Below are 19,726 nucleotides of genomic sequence, written 5' to 3'. Positions count from 1 at the left end.
AGGACGTCCACTTTGCTGCCTCTCTGACTTTTCCAGTCTCTGTATCTCCGTTACAATCTGCTGATGACTCTGTGTCTCTCTAAGCTCAGTGGCCTCATCCATCTGAAAACATCCTGCCTGAAGTCTCACAATGGTGAGGTACTGTTCTTCAATTGTTCGGTGTCGTCTTGGTCTCATGATGTCAAAATGTGAACAGCATGATGAGGAGGACTGTTTAATACCAATTCTAACTGTACCCCAAAATTTATTTGGTGATTCATGGATCAAACGCCTGTTGAGAATTTTGTCATCAGGCTCCTTGTTAGAAACCTTGAACATTTGGACGTGGGCATTAAAAGGTTAAGAGAAGGTCACATTGAGTTAACCTGAAAGGGTTATGGGGCATTTTAGGATCACCCTGAAAACTTCACCTGGAAGCCAACTATCCCTGACCTTGTTATTTTTTAGTATTGGGTTAGATGATTTGTGATCTGGTAGTTGATTTTCTCAGTCAACAAATCGCGCTGTGTAAATGTTTCACAAAAACTCGTGCTTTCTATTTGTACAAGGACACCACGTTACTTTGTTGTATGTCTTTATAAATCTTCGCCCAGCGCATTGTATGTCCATTGATGTGTCCGTGTCAGACACGTGGTGGAACAGAGCTGCTCTGTACAAGATGCCAGTGATCGGGGCATCGGGCCTGCACTCTCTTATGCTCAAGACTGCCGCTTGCTCCTGGAAAATAGTCAGTTTTGTATCTGAAAAGTCCTACATAATTTCCCAGTGACCTCTGCCACGCCATCGCCACAGTGTGTACGAGTGTAGAGTACAAATCCGCAATGACCCTATGAGACGCTTGTGACTTTATTCTAGTGTTAGTGAAGACTCCTCAGTCATGCTACCTGAGCCACGGGCCACATAAAATCCCAAGTCCTACAATACAGAGAGCAATGTTATGGAAACAAAGTGGGAACGGGTGGAAGTGTTTCCAGTGTTCCCGTCTGGCTTCTTCTGTCTTGGCTTGTTTTGGAAAGCAGATTATCCTTATATGCACGCAAAGTCCTGTCATTCCAAAACCTGAAGTGTGAACATACCCTTATTGTCATTGTTTTTCTATTTTAGCTATGATTTTTGGTGGATGCAGGAACTTTTCTTCATGTTATCACCCCCTTTGAATCCAGGTGCCCAACCATGTAAAATGCTGGGTGCACTTGGTCTACTTTCTGAAAATATATACTGTAATTCTGTTTTTAATTTGCGTTTTGTCAAAAATGTGAAAATGGTCTCTATAGCAAGAAGAGTAAACCTGAAGAACCTTCTTAAACCACTCTAAGGGTATGTGTCCACAGGCATTATTGTCTGCGCTTTGGATGGAGCGGAAACCCCACTCCACCCAAAGTGCCGTCCCTTTCTGTACACACTGTGAGTCTGCATGTGTTCATTGAATACATCCGGAATCACCGCACCCTATGCTTCTTGAGATCTTCTGTTGGTTGATAGTGAGCTGGTGTTGAGAGGTGACTGTACATATACACCTGTACTCTCTGCCCCCGTGTTTCCTGCCTGTATTGTGCACATAGGCAGTACATCTGTACTCTCTGTTCCCCGTGTTTCTGGCCTGTACCATGCTTATGGGCAGTACACCTGTACTCTCTGTTCCCCGTGTTTCCTGCCTGTACCGTGCACATAGGCAGTACACCTGTACTCTCTGTTCCCCTTGTTTCCTGCCTGTACCATGCACATAGGCAGTACACCTGTACTCTCTGTTCCCCGTGTTTCCTGCCTGTACCATGCACATAGGCAGTACACCTGTACTCTCTGTTCCCCGTGTTTACGGCCTGTACCATGCACAAGGGCAGTACACCTGTACTCTCTGTTCCCCGTGTTTCCTGCCTGTACCATGCACATAGGCAGTACACCTGTACTCTCTGTTCCCCGTGTTTACGGCCTGTACAATGCGCAAGGGCAGTACACCTGTACTCTCTGTTCCCCGTGTTTCCTGCCTGTACCATGCACATAGGCAGTACACCTGTACTCTCTGCCCCTGTGTTTCCTGCCTGTACCGTGCACATGGGCAGTACACCTGTACTCTCTGTTCCCGTGTTTCCTGCTTGTACCGCGCACATAGGCTGTACACCTGTACTCTCTGCCCCCGTGTTTCCTGCCTGTACCGTGCACATAGGCAGTACACCTGTACTCTGTCCCCTGTGTTTCCTGCCTGTACCGTGCACATAGGCAGTACACCTCTACGCTCTGCCCCTGTGTTTCCTGCCTGTACCGTGCACATAGGCAGTACACCTGTACGCTCTGCCCCCGTGTTTCCTGCCTGTACCGTGCACATAGGCAGTACACCTCTACGCTCTGCCCCTGTGTTTCCTGCCTGTACCGTGCACATAGGCAGTACACCTGTACGCTCTGCCCCCGTGTTTCCTGCCTGTACCGTGCACATAGGCAGTACACCTGTACTCTGTCCCCTGTGTTTCCTGCCTGTACCGTGCACATAGGCAGTACACCTGTACTCTCTGCCCCCGTGTTTCCTGCCTGTACCGTGCACATAGGCAGTACACCTGTACGCTCTGCCCCCGTGTTTCCTGCCTGTACCATGCAGTTGGGGCCCAGCGCTACTGACTTTCGGTCTTCTCATCTGTCCTTCATTAGGTATGATTACTTTTGCTTACAGGAAGTACGGTATGTGATTCATGCAAACCATGTGTTCAATAGTAGATCTGTGTTAATCTGTAGATTTTCCTTTCCTGCTGCTTAGTGAACATGTGCTTGTGGGACTAAAGTGAAAAAGCGATTCCTCTGCTGGAGTTTAGCAGTAGTTTGGGGACGGCTATGCTCACGTGTATCGGCAGCTCAGGAGCCTTGGTCTCAGATTTTGGTCTTGTGGACTTCGTGGCCGCACTCTGGTTACTAGTTATGTGATACATTGGCTTTAACGTTACTAGCCTACTAGCCGAAGACTGGATACGACTACAGTCTGGTAACTTGCTTTAGACATGTTGAGCGCTGCCTCCCAGTGTTTAAGGCATGATCCCCACTACATATTTACAGTAAAACTGATGCTCATATAGGACTTAATTTGTGGACAGATTATCTTACTTGTGAAGAGATGGATTTTGGAATATTTTTAAATAAATATGTCCAGTAATTGTTCCACTTCTCATTCTTCGGAACTTTCCTTTGATTCTTTGTGAGTGGGCCATTCCTCCTTGTCAGCATTCTTTCAGCACTATAGGTGCTGGAACCTCTCTTCTCTCCCTGGACAGTGTGCATTGCTTCAGTGGTTTGCCTTTCTTGGACTGAAAGCCTGCCTCTGTTATGCCTGTATACAGTTTGTCAGACAGGAGAGCAGGAGCTGCGAGAGAGAATGCACACTTCTGTAATGTCTAGTGCACTGTACAGTAAGGCAGTAAGTTAGATCGGGGACGCACCTAGTGGCTCGCACTGCAGTGAGCTATAGTCTGAAGTGTCACTTTGGGAGAATAAAGTACATTGCACTGACGGGCAGCGTGATAAAAGTATTGGAACAACGGTGGCCATGAACGGATGAAGGACACATTTCAGAATAGTTTTTGCTTGTATTTACACATTCATTTAACTGATAGCTGCACAATATGCCCAACAGATTTACCCCTTCTGTTTTTAATGCACAGTATATTAAGATGTGATCCTGATGCTCTAACCAAAGTTCATGTTTGTGACAGTAATTGCCTTAAAGGGGTTGTCCAGATTGGGGTTGAACTCCTCACAGCGTACAGTGCACCCTGTCGGGAGCTCTTCGGTGCCGCATCGAGAGTGGGCGGTCAGGCTACTGCAAGTGTGTGATTTCTATGCTTCCGACTACATTCAGACTAGACGTGCGCTACTTTGCTCAAACAAGTGAAGCAATGCCGAGCACGTCTAGTCAGCATGTGACTGCATGCATGCAAATCGCAGTCTTGTGGTCACGTGTCTGTCCGCTGTTGCTGCCTGGACTGGAGAATCCTTAGGGTATGTGCACACATTGCGGATTCCATTGCGGATTTTTCCGCATCCACAGGTAAAACTCCCTGCGTTTTACCTTTGGATTTACTGTGGATTTTGTGCAGGTTTTGTACGGATTTCACCAACGCTTTTACACCTGCGGATTCCTATAGAGGAATAGGTGTAAACCGCTGCAGAATCCGCACAAAGAATTGACATGCTGCGGAAAATAAACCACAGCGTTTCCGCACAAAATTTTCCACAGCATTGGCACTGCGGATTTTGTTTTCCATAGGTTTATATGGTAATGTATAACGCATGGAAAACTGCTGCGGATCCGCAGCCAAATCTGCAGCATGTGCGCAGACCCTTACAGCGTGCAGTGCGCGTGCTGTCAGGATTCAGAAGTCTGCAGTCACATAGTCACTGCAGACTTTCATCCCTAACCTACTCTTATGTAACAAAGATGGTTAAACACAGTTTAGAGAGTAAATATTGCAAGTCCCTCACTGATGTATTTTCTTGGTCTTGTTTTTTGCAGTGTGCCCCAGCGAGTGCGGGAAGCTGGCGTGCTCAGACCAGAATGAGTGCTGCCATCCGGAATGCCTGGGAAGCTGCCTCGCTCCGAACAACGACAGTGCCTGTGTGGCCTGCCAGCATTTCTACTATGAGGGCAGATGTGTCCCCAGCTGCCCGGAGAACACCTACAGCTTCGAGGGATGGCGCTGTATCACCATGGACGACTGTGCCAATGTGCACACCTTGTTTAATGGCGCCAATCCCTTTATCATCCACAACGGTGAATGTATAGATGAGTGTCCATCCGGCTACATTATCAACGGAAGGTAACCAGAAAGCTCCTCTACTAAAATGTATCTGGGGTGTCTCTTATTTTGGGGCATTGATAAATGAGATTGGATTTATCTTTGTTTTATATCTGCTAGCTGCTCTTTTAATTATTATTTATGTCCAACTAAACATAGATTTTACAAATCGTCACCTTTACCATAAAACTGGTGCACCCCTGTGAAGAAATTAATCTGTATCCTCTAAATCAGGGGTGGGCACTTAATTTTCTCAAGGGCCCACAAAAACAGAATAGAAAAACAGTGTTTGTGCAGAAATCTGTTTGCTTCTAATCCTGGTTATGGATGTAATTATTCTTAATGGGGATATGTCAGCAGGTTTTTGTTATCTGAAGACTGCGAGAGATTGAGGCCGAGACACAGAATTCAGGGATGTGTCACTTGTCACAGTGCGTGCTGTTGTTTACTAACTGTGAAGGGTTTATCACCAAGAGATTAGTATTGCTGGACTACACTAGTCCGGCAACGCCCCCTCCAGTGATGGGCAGCTCTATAAACATTGTACACTGAGAGCCTGCTGTGGGCGGGGCTAGCTTTCTCAGCTCTGCTGCATTCTAAACATAAAAGCTCTGATTGTGTGAGAAAGGCAGCGCCCAGTAATCAAAGTGATACATCGTTGGATTCAGCTTCTCTTTGTGTACATTATGCTGCTCAGATTAGGTAGCAAAAACTTTCCTCTGTAAACTGAAAAAGATTTTAAAAAAATAAATAAAACTGTGCTAGTCTAAGCCGAGGACTCTGGTACAAAACATACCATGTGGTGTATTTTTTTTTTTTAAACATGAGCCTATGGGCTTGTGCACATGTTACAGATTTTTAGTGTGTTTTTGCCATTGAGATTTTTTTTTAGCAAAACCTGATGCCAGCAAAGTGAATGACAAACCTGTGCACATGTTGCTTATTTGTGACTTGCAGCTTTGGTGCAGAAAATAATCTGCAGCATGTCCATTCTCTGTGTGTGTTTGCCTTATTCTTTTCACCATTGACTTCACTTAGATCCGTCCAAAAAGCAGGGTAAAAAATTGTGTTTCTGCAGCTGCAATTTTCCTGCCTAGGGATACAGAAATGTTGCAGAAATTTCTTCTCCATTTACTCAGTGTGTGCACACAGCCTATGTGACTTAATGGGGCTGTCTCAGTCCACATGTGTGCACCAGTAAGATGGCACGTGTACGCTCCTCCGAGGCGTGAGACTATGTATTGTGGAGCATGTTCCCCATCAGCGCTGGCTTCACCCTCCTCACCTTCGGACATGTCGGACATGTCCTCCCCGTACTGTCGGATTCTCCTGAAGGAGCGGAGATTGCAGCCAGCGCTGGTTGGGTGCAGGGCTCACCTGACATAATCCTGCTCTGGAGGCCAGTGTGGTATTTTACTGGTGCAAACATGCGGTGGGGTTTATCAGAGTAGTAGTGGTGGACAACCCCTTCCAGCCACTGAATCCGTGCAGTCAAAAGTCATATGTGCAGAAATCCTCTCTTCATATATCCTCGATGTCCGGTGCAAGAACGATAGGAATGTAACAGTTTTTATGGAAAAACAGAGGGGGGAAAGCCTTTAACAATCCCTTTCCTACAGGGTTAATTTGCCATCAGGTACATCCATGTATTAGGTTTCCATAGCATCTTGTGTGAAGACGTGGGAAATAACAGGGGCGTTGTCAGTAATGCCAATGGGACCTGTTAGCAACCAGTGCACTTGGATTAGAAATGGATCCGTCGTTTATCTCTCTGGAGCTTTGACGTTGATCTGGACAGCGCCCTAGTTGGGCTTTTACTTTAATAATAGGACTGACTAGGGTGTTTGTTTGCTTGTTTTCTTCTCCCATATATAGTGCCACCCTTGTCATTGGGTTGTGCCTGGTACTGCAGTTTACACCCATTTATATGAATATAGTTGGGCAGAATCGGTCACAGCCCTTGGACAAGCCTAGCAAGGCTTCTTTAAAAATGTGCGACGATCATCCCCCTCTAGCAGTCATTAGAGACCCCAGTAATGTGCCTGTGTGACAGTGCCCTGTGGTAGTCAGTAATGGTGTTCTTGTCGGGTTGTGTGACTTGGGTCATAACGAGTGCCCTTTCTCCTCCAGCAGCATGTTCTGCAGTCCCTGTGATGGGCTCTGTCCGAAAATCTGCTACTCCGATGAGAAAACCATCGACTCGGTCACGTCCGCTCAGACGTTGGAAGGCTGCACCGTGCTGAAAGGCAACCTGCTGCTCAACATCCGCAAGGGCCGTGAGTATCCCACCCGTGTGCCTTCATTTAACCCCTTGCCTCTGCAGTCATTTTTACATTTTTTCCTCCCTTTTCTCTTCTTCCAAGAGCCATAGCTTGGTTTTTGCAGTCGTAGTTTGACCATACAATGTGCTAAATAACAAAGGAAAAAATTTAAAGTGAGATGAAATTGTGAAGAAAAAATGCAATTTAGCCATTATTTATTGGGTTTTGTAATTAAAGGGAAGCGGTCAGCAGTTTTACTACCACAAACCAAACACATCGGTCTTAGATCACTGTTCTACATAAACAGTCCATGTGCTCGCTTTTGTAATCTTTTTTGTATTCTAAAGTAATTGTTCTATTCAGTGTCTATTCTATTTAGCCACAAGTGCTTGGGGCGTGTCTCTGAGCACTTAACAGCTCTCCCACCTACCGCCGTCCTTTGCTCCCTGAGGGACCTGCCTTCCCACCGGTAATCTTACGCAGGTGCCGTCACTTCTGTGGTGGTGCTCGTGCAATAAAGATCTGATGACGCGGGGAGACCAGGACTTCACATGTGCCACCCCCTCTGACCGGCACAGGGAGTGATGGCACCTATGCAACATTTGCGCCACAGAAGGCAGGTCACTCGGGGACGTTACGTGTCAATCAGGGAGCAAAAGACGGCATGAAATTTTTTTTACTAGAAATGACTTTAGAACGCAGAGAAGGATTAAAGAATAGATCCATTCCAGATTACAGTGACGTAATATGGATGTGTTTGGTTTGTGGTAGTGAAACCTACTGACAGGTTCCCTTTAAATTATTCATTCTATGGTGGAATGACCTGGAAAAGTGATCATCCCCTTTTTTCCCCCCATTAAAAAGTTTTTCTGCAACATGTTTTTAGTTCGAGAAGCACTCCCATGAAAATGATTATCCTCTCAAAATATTCCAATCATATTATACAGCACTGTGTACTTAGAATTGCTCATTTTGCCTTTCTACCCAGATAATTCTTCCATCTCCCGTTAGGTCTGTGACATTGTGTAATTAGCTGACTAGCTGAATCCTTCTAAGGCTGGGTTCACATTGTGTTAACAGCAGCCCGTTCAACACATGCGTCAACGGGCTGCTGTTAGCGCAAGTTCCGACATTCCATCGCGCTAGCGCAGATTGAGCATCCGTCTAGCAGTGACGGTCCCGGAAACGCTGCAGCCCGCGTCCCAAGGTCCGGGCGTGCGCAAGTGATGCGTCTGACATAGGACTTAATGGTGGCGATAACGGACTGCGTTACAACGCTTTATGCCGCGGTGTAACGTAGTCCGTCTAACGGACGCCACAGACGCAGTGTGAACCCAGCCTTAGCTTTATATAGAAACCGGTCAATTTTCCCTGTATGAGTCCTAATCACCGCAAAAGTCAGTGGATGGAGGATGAATGATTTCTGCAGGGACAAGACACTTCCTGTTTTTACATAGAACAGAGAAGGGTAGAAGGGAAAATGAGCAATTGTAAGTATGTAGTGCTGTATAATATGATGATTGCAGTATGTTAAAGGGAACCTGTCACCCCCAATCTAACTTCTCTTTCTCATCTTTCAGGTTACATCGGGGGCTTATCTACAACATTACAGAATGCTGTAGGTAAGCCCCTGATGCCGGTGGGCTTAGCTCATCTTCCATTTTGGGGGTGACAGGTTCCCTTTAAGAGAATAAAAGCTTTGATGGGACGGCTTTTTTAAAAGCCAAAATATTAACACCTTACTGCAAAATGCCGTGCATGTATATGGTGGGGTGCTGTCCATGTCTCTTGTGTGGAGGGGGCTCAGGAGAAGTGACATAGCCGGGATCTGTCTCTGACAGCAGCAGCTGAAGAGGAGCTATTGACCATTTAGATGCTGCAGCCATATAACAATAGAACAATTCGATTCTCCCCTTTTTCCCCTTTACAAGTGAGTCAAAAAATAAATATTAAGTGTTGTAAAAGTCCTTTCTTTCAAAATATAAAACGGATTAACTCTTTCAGTAAAAGTCGCCATACCTGCCTCCAATATGCAGTGAAAATCATCAAAATGTCGTATCTACCTCAAATTAGTATCCATAAAACAATCAGTTTGTCATGTGAAAAAACACATTCACACAGTTCAGTTTACAAAAAAATTACTGGTATCAGACGATGGCAAAAAACAAAACCTAACAAGATATACTTGTTGTAGTATATATACAGTAGGTGTGTGTGTGTATATATTTCTTTTTATGACTTTCTGTATGAGTTGATTTTATAAATTAATATTTGTAAAGATCAGACTTTCATGATGCCTGATATATTTTGGTTTTCTTTATTTTTAATTGGGGAAGAAAACTGTGAATCAAATTTCTAGATTTTTTTTTCTCTGATCACAGCATCCAAATGGTTAATAGCTCTCCGGCTTAATAGATCTCCGGCTGCTGCTGTTAGTCAGATTCTCGCTATGTAACCCAGCCGGCATATACTGTGTGTGGCGAGGGCTCAGTCCATCTCCACACGTGGACAGCACCCAGCGCTCATGTACATTATTTTGTTCTAAGGGGTTAATATTTTGTGTCTCAACTAAAATGAAAAATGACTTCCATATTACCATCCCATAGATCAGAAAAACTAGATGCCCGTTTACCCTAGATCTGAGTGTTTGCAGCAGTATTCCCCTTTGGTTACGGGTCTCCCCCGCACGGGTAGTGCCGTCTTCGGGGAGCCGCGCTCTGTCGCCCTACGGGGGCACGTTCTTGGTGTCGGTGTTTCCGTGTGGGTCCAGGGCTCGGTCCCAGGTGGCAGCTGCAGTGTGCTGGCTGTGACACACAGAATAACAAAGCCGTAGGATCTCACACCTGCGGGAACAGCTAGTGTCCAGTGATGACTTTGGACCCCGTCCCCGGCACAGCTGTGAGCCAGCTCGGTGTCAGCACCATAATCTCCACATGCCGGCCGTGCGGACATGAACTTCCCGTGTCTCTCCCTCCATTCATGGGACTTTAGGTTACTTCCCAGAAGCTGCGTCCCATCCGTGTAGCACAGACGTGCGCTATACGTGGTCTTAGTAGACGTACCCTTTATACTCTATGGTCATGTTCACACCTTTAGTTTTTATTTTTTTGTCGTCCGATTGAAAATTATAACTGGAGAAATGTCAATTATTGATCTGATTAGTGTAAAAACAAGCCCATTCAATTGAATATTCAAGTAAAAAAAAATACCATCTGTGTCATCCCAGTGCATTTATTAAACACCATTTGTACTGTTTTAAAAGGAGGAGAGACTTTTAAGACGCCAACTTCTGCACACGAGAAAAGTGGGTGCCACAAAGATGGTAAAAAGAGACCTGGACAAACACGGATGGAAATTGGATGTAGCACAGGGATGAAATAATATCCATTATTTTACTTTGTGTGTAGAGTTTGTGTAGGACTCGCTACCATTTCCTCCCACTATCAGGGCAGCAACAAAGTGTTGCCATAACTGGGAACATCAGCAGATGTTTTCTATTTGGTGGACATTGCTAATCGCCTATTAAACAAAGGCCGCCTTGTTCCTGCACCTTTATCGCACCTCATTTAGCCAGTTACCTTTTGGCGGACAGTCAGCCTGTTATTTGGCCGCTCAGTTACAAAGTTCCATCAGAATACAGATGTAGTGTTGGCAGATGTGAGGTTCGGAGGGAGCGCTGATAACTGGTGCACCCAGTGATGCTACTGGTGCCAGGAGAGGAAAGCGCAGGACTGGTTCCTGGCATCCACGGGAGTCTTCTATGGAACCTCGGCGGATCCATGACCTGGTTCTGAATGGGAGCCGTACCTGTCAGGTCTCCGACACACCATGAATCCCACACTCATTTTTCCGCATGTTGTTCCGATTTTAAGGAATGAGAAGCTGTGCCCATACGAGCTCTTAGGAGCCAGGTCTTCGTTACCCTTCATCTAATGGGCGAGCGCCTTAGTGACAGGTTCTCCAGTCTGTCATATCTTCAGCCTTGTAGCATGTAACCTAAGTATATACATCTTTCCAGTATATGTTGAAGTCCTTGTTGTATATCCTGTTAGGTTTCCACCAAAGCATAGATTGCGGCCATACTTAACTGCTGTAATGCACATTATCTCATTCCTTTTATGGCATATCCCATAACATTCTGATGGGTTACGTCCCATCTCGGAGACTTGCACCTCTCTCCAAAATAGGGGTCATCTGATCCTGTGGCCGGTGTAAAGGGAGAGGTGTTCGTCATTCTCTTCGCTTCTGTTAGATTTTCTAAAACGGCGAAGCAAGCGTACTCTAAAGAGACCTGAAGTGACGTGTGAGCTGCATAAAGTACCGTGGGATATGTTGCAATTAGTCCACAGTAACGGCAATATGCAGGCAAAATAGTTTTGCTCAGATAATATTCTTTAGTTAGTGTTTGATGAGACTGTGACCCCATCTTAGAGCAGCATAATGAAGAGGCAGAGACCATGATTCCAACGATTTCAGTGCCTGAGCTTCATCTCCAGCTGATAAAACAGTGATTTTATCATAAGTGCAAAACGATCACTGAGAGGACTAGCAAACCCGCAGCAATGTAGTCCTCCATATTCATGAGCTTCAGCTGTCCTCACCACTGATTGAAAGCTGTGAATCAATACCATGAGTGGGCTGGCGGATCTCATAATTGAGAAGACTAGCAGAGATGCAGCGGCTAAAGCTGATTTTAACAAGAGCAAAGCAAGCAGCCCAGTAAGTGACACATTGCTGGAATCAGGGTCTCTTCCCCTACATCATTCTGCTCTGAAATGGGGAAGCGAAAGCTGGGTCACAGATTCCCTTTAATAGATTGAGAAGCCATATGTTCATGTTGGTGTCTGTCTGTCTATGCTTGATTTTAGAAAACATTGCTGCAGAGCTGGAGAATTTCTTGGGCCTGATCGAGACTGTGACTGGATATGTGAAAATCCGCCACTCCCACGCGTTGGTGTCGCTCTCTTTTTTGAAAAGCCTGCGTTACATCAATGGAGAGAACCAGACAGATGGGTGAGTGACTCATTTGAGAAACCCGTTTAGTGCACTTCTTCCAAACTGTTATAGGACAGTAAAACCTTCGTGGGCCCCATGTGCAGGCACAAGGAGAAACTCTGCTTCATTTTCGGAGCCCTGGAATGCCAATGTTTGGACAGATCTCACTAGTTTTCTAGTTCATCTTTTTCACTTTGACACAGAGTAAACCTGTTTTCTTCCACAAAAAGCCAGGCATGAGAAGCAGGGACTCGTGTTTAAGGATTATGTAGTGAATTTTAGTCTCTGGGAAACCTTTCTCATGCAGTTTCTGACCTTCCCGAGTAAGGCTGTGTGCACGTTGAGTATTTGCTTGCTGAAATTTCTGCAAGGTTCCTGCATCTCTTGGCAGGAAAACGCTGCAGAAAAAACTTGAGTTTTTTTAATGCTTTTTTTACAGCAATGAATGTTTTTTGTGCTAAATAAATATATTTTAAAAAAAAAGTTGTTTTGATGTAATTTCTTGGTTCAACACAACCTATTTCATGCTGATGCAGTATTGGGGCTTGGTGTCAGCAGCTGTCATTGACACCTAGCTGTAGGCCAAGTAATGAAAAGGTGTCAGCCCGATACCCTCATTACTAAGCCGATAAGTAAACATAAACACACACATTGTCATCAGCCTATGTAGGAGTGTTAACCGAACAAACCTACATAGGCTGTAACCAGACAGATGCTGTTAATGTAAAAAAAAAAAAAAAAAAGAAGAAAAAATTGTGTGGGCTCCCGCGTAATTTTAATAACCAGCAGAGGGAAAGCTGAGGGCTGATAATTTTCTGGGAAGGAGCCAATAGCCATAAAGGTTCTCAGGCTATTAATATCAGCTCACAGCTGTTTGCTTAGACTTTACTGACTAGTTTACAGGGGGACCCCAGAAAAAAATTGACATAGGTTCCCCCTATGAAATCTAACCAGCAAAGACTAGGCAGACAGCTGCGGGCTGATATTAATTGCCTAGGAAGGGGCCATGGATATTAGCCCCCTCCCAGACTAAAATCATCAGGTCTCAGCCACCCCAGAAAGGGCGCATCTATAAGATGCGCCAATTCTCACACTTTGTAGTTGTGGCAAGTGGGGTAATATTTGTGGGGTTGATGTCACCTTTGTATTGTGAGGTAACATCAAGCCTATAGGTCAGTAATGGAGAGGCGTCTATAAGACACCTATCCATTACTAACCCCATAGTGTTAATATATAATAACACAGACACCCAGAATAAAGAACTCTATTTGAAATAATGACACACACTCCTTTAATAATCTTAATTAAACCATACTCGCCAAACGCCTAGTTCACCAACAAAAATAAAATACCGTATATACTCGAGTATAAGCCGAGATTTCCAGCCCAAATTTTTGGGCTGAAAGTGCCCCCCTCGGCTTATACTCGAGTCACGGTAGCGGTGGGGTCGGCGGGTGAGGGGGTGAGGGCGCTGAGGTATACTTACCTAGTCCCAGCGATCCTCGCGCTGTCCCTGCCTTCCTCCCCGTCTTCTGTGCTGCAGCGTCTTCCCCTCTTCAGCGGTCACGTGGGACCGCTCATTACAGAAATGAATAAGCGGCTCCACCTCCCATAGGGGCGGAGCCGCCTATTCATTTCTCTAATCAGCGGTGCCGGTGACCGCTGATAGAGAAAGAAGCTGCGGCACCGAAGACAGGAGGGGACAGCGCGAGGATCGCCAGGACTAGGTGAGTATGTTATATTCACCTGTCCTCGTTCCAGCCGCCGGGCGCCGATCCATCTTCCCGGCCGGCGCCTCCATCTTCCCGGCGTCTCTGCTCTCTGACTGATCAGGCAGAGGGCGCGATGACGCATACAGTGTGCGCGGCGCCCTCTGCCTGATCAGTCAGAGCAGAGACGCCGGGAAGATGGAGGCGCCGGAACGAGACGCCGGGAGCTGCAATCAAGGGAGGTGAGTACGTGTTTTTTTTTCTTTATTGCGGCAGCGGCGGCACAAATTTATGTGGAACATCTATGGGGCACAGTGAACGGTGCAGAGCACCGTATATGGCACAGCACAGCTATGGGGCACAGTGAACGGTGCAGAGCACCGTATATGGCACAGCACAGCTATGGGGCACAGTGAACGGTGCAGAGCACCGTATATGGCACAGCACAGCTATGGGGCACAGTGAACGGTGCAGAGCACCGTATATGGCACAGCTAGGGGGGGCACAGTGAACGGTGCAGAGCACCGTATATGGCACAGCACAGCTATGGGGCACAGTGAACGGTGCAGAGCACCGTATATGGCACAGCACAGCTATGGGGCACAGTGAACGGTGCAGAGCACCGTATATGGCACAGCACAGCTATGGGGCACAGTGAACGGTGCAGAGCACCGTATATGGCACAGCTAGGGGGGGCACAGTGAACGGTGCAGAGCACCGTATATGGCACAGCACAGCTATGGGGCACAGTGAACGGTGCAGAGCACCGTATATGGCACAGCACAGCTATGGGGCACAGTGAACGGTGCAGAGCACCGTATATGGCACAGCACAGCTATGGGGCACAGTGAACGGTGCAGAGCACCGTATATGGCACAGCACAGCTATAGGGCACAGTGAACGGTGCAGAGCACCGTATATGGCACAGCACAGCTATGTATGGGGCACAGTGAACGGTGCAGAGCACCGTATATGGCACAGCACAGCTATGGGGCACAGTGAACGGTGCAGAGCACCGTATATGGCACAGCACAGCTATGGGGCACAGTGAACGGTGCAGAGCACCGTATATGGCACAGCTATGGGGCACAGTGAACGGTGCAGAGCACCGTATATGGCACATCTATGGGGCACAATGAACGGTGCAGAGCACCGTATATGGCACAGCTAGGGGGCATAATGAACGGTGCAGAGCACTATATGGTTCACACCTATGGGGAAATATGAACGGTGCAGAGCACTATATGGCACAGCTATGGGGAAATAATGATCTATTTTTATTTTTGAAATTCACCGGTAAATGCTGCATTTCTACCCTAGGCTTATACTCGAGTCAATAAGTTTTCCCAGTTTTTTGTGGCAAAATTAGGGGGGTCGGCTTATACTCGGGTCGGCTTATACTCGAGTATATACGGTAATAAACCACACTAAACCACACCTGTCTGAATGTCCCACGACAATCCTGATCACTTTCAGAGCAGTCAGCCTGCGATACACTGCGGGAGCGATTACCTCCTGTCAGTGTATCACTGTGCTGCCATGAGCGAGTTCACCGGAGTTCATCAGCTGATCAACTCTGGTGATCTTCCCTTGTGGCACCACTGCTGCATGGGAAAGGGAAAGTTCTCACGCAGCGGTGGCATAAGTGAGAGCATCGGAGCTGATGAACTCCCACGGCAGCTCAGTTATACACTGCGGGAGCGATTACCTCCTATCACTGTTAGTTCGGCGGCCCGGTAGGGCGGTCATATCTCCCGATGACACTTGAGATCGCCATGGGACACTCTCGATTCCCTGGACTACAGTGAATATATGGTCCAATAAATATGCGCTTTACTTCTAATTTTGGATATAACAATTTGTAGCTTCTACAGTGATATGTTGGTTTATTACTTTACATTATTTCTAAGAGACGAGGGCGTCAGGGATTTGGTGTTAGGTGAGTATAATGGATTTTTATTTGAATATGCATGTAATTTTACTTTTCTTATTTTTTTTTTCTTTTTAACTGTGAGCACAGGCGCCGGCAGATGAGACTACTTCTCCCATCAGCGGCGCCTGCTGTCACTGTTATCAATGACAGCAGACACAGCCCGATGGGAGCAGTAGTCTCATCAGCCCACACCAGCAGGTCTCAGTCACAGCTGCAGGGTCACCTTGACATCTGTCAGCATGAGCCTGCAGTGCTCTGACCGACGGTCTTGCCGGCGGTTGCGTTATCGCAGATGTGAACCACCCTGCCGGTGTCTCCCATGCTGTCACACAGATGACAGCGTGGGAAACACCATAGGAAGACGGTAAAAACGCAAAACAAAAACTCAGCAAATACGCAAACATTTTTATACCTGCGTTTTTGCTGCAGATGTGACTGACTCCAGGAAAAAAACGCACTGCAAATATGCACGGAAATTTACTGATCATGTGCACAACACTGCAGATTTGTCATTGAATAAGCTTGCATAAGAATTCCATAGCGGTTTTGTCCAATTTCTGCTAGGAAAAAAAATCCACAAAAATGCACTGTGTGCACATAACCTAAGACTTCAAGATGTGTGAATTCCTGGCATCCTGATGTTTTTTGAACGCTGCTTATTTTAATGTTTTAAGATATTTATTAAATTTACCTAAAGAATGTATCATTACTAAAATCTACCCAACTTGCAAAATACATTCCCAAGTGTGGATCTCAGTGGAATGATTATTTTACTAGTCTTCCTGTTCTATTATGTTAGTAATGTTTTTTTCCTGGTGTTTTGTTTAATGATTTTGCTACAAATCCAGCTTTAGGCTGTGTGCACACGTTGTGGATTTTTTGCATTTCTTTTCACGTTTTTCGCTATAAAAACACACAAAATACGCATACATTATGCATCCCATCATTTAGAATGCATTCCGCAGTTTTTGTGCACATGATGCGTTTTTTTTTTTAATTGGGAAGGTTTAGAAAAAAATGTGCAAAAGCGCGTCAAAAATGCAAAAAAAACGCATGTGGATTTCTTGCAGAAAATGTCCGGTTTTGCTCAGGAAATTTCTGCAAGAAATCCTGTACGTGTGCACATAGCCTTAGATTTTCATATGTGTTTTTTTTCCCTTCTCGTGCCTCCTTGCTTTTCTTGTTGCGTGCTGTTAGGTAAGGCTCTTGTCACTTGTTTGCATTTGGTTTTGATTATCAGGATGGTCTAGCGTATTGCTGAAATTTAGGTTAGGCCTCTTTCACACTTCAGTCTTTTGGCGTCAGTTTGAATCCGCCATTTTCCTCAAATAGCGGATCCGCCATTTTTTTGGGTGGATCCGCTATTTTCCCCTAGACATACGTTAGCGACGGATTGTGGCGGATGGTCGTCCGTTCCATCCGCCATGTGACGGATCCGTCGAGGTTTGGCGGACGTCATCTAGACATTGACGGACATTATAACGTTTTTTGTCTGCGCTGGAATGGTGGTTCATGACGAATCCGTCACCTCCGCCATTCCATAGAATGGCCGCCTATGGGCGACGGATCCGTCGCGACCATCCGCTTTTTCAATTGCGCATGCTCCAAAAAGTAGATACTTTCCCCAGACAACCCCCAAGTAACGGATCCGTCAAAAAAACGGATCCGTTAGAACCGTTTTCTCAACAATTGTGACGGATCCGTCGATCCGTCACTATGTTGGAGCAGACTGACGCCAAACAACTGAAGTGTGAAAGAAGCCTAAGAGGGATTTTCCAGGTTTTGGATGACAGTGTGCAGTTATTCGATCAGTCTGCACATCAAACGCTGTCGGGATTCTTTGATGTCAGCGGCGATTTGCTTACATGCGGTCACGTGCCAGCTAGATGTGTGGCCTCTTTCAATTCACTTGCGTTGATCAAGTCAGCACATGTCTCGTCGGAGTGCGAATTACATAGTTGCAGCACCGGAGAATCCTAACAGTATGCAGTGCACACGCTGCGAGGAAGTCACTTAGTGACTGCAGACTTTCATCCCAAGCCTGGACATCCTCTTTTAAAGCAACTCAGACTATATACCCACTGACACCGGTCCTACAAAATTTAATGTGGATATTGACTGATGATGTGTCAAAATTTTCTAAAAATAAAAAATGCAAAAAAATAAAATTATATATTATATCTTTATATACTAACAAGAAAAATGACGTAAATAAAGGTTCCTGGAGCTAAACATTGAAGGTTCCCTCTGGGCAGAGATCCTGAAAGAAGGGAAAGTGAGAATTTTGATCAGATTATTTGCACATCCTTATAACTTTTCAGTACGCAGCATTTAACAATCGTTCGCTGAAATGCGAACACGTTGCTCCCACCGAGCACAATGTTCTTTCTCTCCTCGGTCATCACAAGCCCATATGGGTTTTGGTGGCATAGTTGTCTGTGTTGTGAACCTGCTTTATTTTTAGAGTATCCGGCACGTTCACACAGGTTAAAAGTCTAACTAATCGGAACTTGGAGCTTTCATGAGAAGCTTTCTCACACTTGCCTCAGCCAAGACAAACTTCTGTCCCAGCTCTCCTGACTCTCACCATTTCAGCTGAAAGGAAAGAGGAGAACAAGGACAAATATGTGGGTGTATGAAAATCTCTGGAGATATATATTTTTGTGGGTAAAAGCACAAAAATATATATGTTGGCACATTCTGTAGTTTTTCAGCTTTCCCTGGCTTATGCTGCACATTGAAGGAAGTCCTACGTTTAAGACTCGTCTCTATAAGCCAGAGCCTAGTTCTGATTAGTGGGGTCCCAATTTTGAGATCAGCCTCTAATTTAGAGGAAACTTCTAGGGAATCTGTCATCAGGTTTTTGCAACCCCATCTGAGAGCAGCATGATGTAGAGAAAGAGACCCTGATTCCAGTGATATATCACTTACTGGGCAGCTTGATGTAGTTTTGTTTAAAAACGGTTTTATCTGCAGATCTACCAATTCTCTGAGTGCTGAATTATTTCATAAATAAACGCATGTCGTATCGAAGAAATTTGACCACCAACATGAAGTACAACATGTCACGAAAAGACAATGTCCGAATCAGTGGGATGCGTTGAAGTGTTCCAGAGCTATAACCGCCGAGTGACAGTGGTCAGAATTGTAAAAATTGGCTCTCGCTAAGCGTTATTCCTAACTGGACATGTCATCACCTACCCATGGGACAGGTCCATCTGCCGACACCTCTACACTGCTTTTATGGTCTTAGGCTACTTTCACATTTCCGTTTATTTGGATCCATCACAATGCTTCATTTTTGTAAAAAAAAAAAAAAAAAAACACAAAAAAAAAAAACGCATCCTGCAAATTTGCACGCAGGATGCGTTTTTTTTCCCCATGGACTTGTATTGCCGACAGATCGCGACGTATGGCCACACGTCGCATCCGTCGTGCACTGGATGCGTTGGGTTTTGGCGGACCGTCGTCTCAGATAGACGTTGAAGGGAACGTTTTTCCGTACGTTGCATCCAGTGTTTCACAATGCGCATGCCCGGCAGGAAATCTCGCTCTCACGATCTTTCCTGCTGGGCAACGCAGACGGAAGTGTGAAAGAAAACACTTCCGTCGGTACGTCGCGTCGACGCTTCGTGACGGCCCAGTGCCGACGGAAGTGTGAAAGAAGCCTTAGTCGTGCCAGAGATTAAAGCTCAGTTTTTCTTTGTTTTTGAGTCCAGGTCTTGTGGCCGGTGGGGGTCCTAGAAGTATAGATGATAACTTCCCTAATAAGGTTTGCTTTCAGCCTCATTCAGATGTGGGCGATGTTGATATGTCTGTGTTTTGGTGTACCATGTGTGTGTAAAAAAACAAAAACCCAACAAACACTTCTAAGTATAAGTGATTGACATGCAGAGTACAAGGTGCAATGCTGCTGGTTCTGAGCCGCAGTCACATTTTTGTGTCTGTGCATGTAGTAAGGCTGAGAGCACATGTTATCATTTACGATTTTCTGCTCTGTTATTGGATCAAAAACACAGAAATGGTGGAATGTCGAAACCATCACATGATGAA

The 19,726-nt window shown here is 45.7% G+C and overlaps 1 protein-coding gene across 2 annotated transcripts in view; it reads left to right on the top strand.

The window, feature by feature from the left end:
- Positions 1–19,726, top strand: part of IGF1R (insulin like growth factor 1 receptor) — a 202,734-nt gene that overhangs the window by 131,467 nt on the left and 51,541 nt on the right. Inside the window, exons 3-5 of one of the 2 annotated variants that reach the window (XM_069766284.1) lie at positions 4,493–4,796; positions 6,906–7,051; positions 11,905–12,049. In XM_069766284.1, the coding sequence (XP_069622385.1) occupies positions 4,493–4,796; positions 6,906–7,051; positions 11,905–12,049 (595 nt within the window). The remainder of the gene's footprint in view (positions 1–4,492; positions 4,797–6,905; positions 7,052–11,904; positions 12,050–19,726) is intronic. The other variant, XM_069766285.1, reaches the window with a different exon arrangement.

Source organism: Ranitomeya imitator, chromosome 4 (assembly GCF_032444005.1).
Source record: "Ranitomeya imitator isolate aRanImi1 chromosome 4, aRanImi1.pri, whole genome shotgun sequence".
NCBI lineage: Eukaryota > Metazoa > Chordata > Amphibia > Anura > Dendrobatidae > Ranitomeya > Ranitomeya imitator.
The sequence above is the reverse complement of the archived record's forward strand: the minus strand, read 5'-3'. Positions and strand labels throughout refer to the sequence as shown.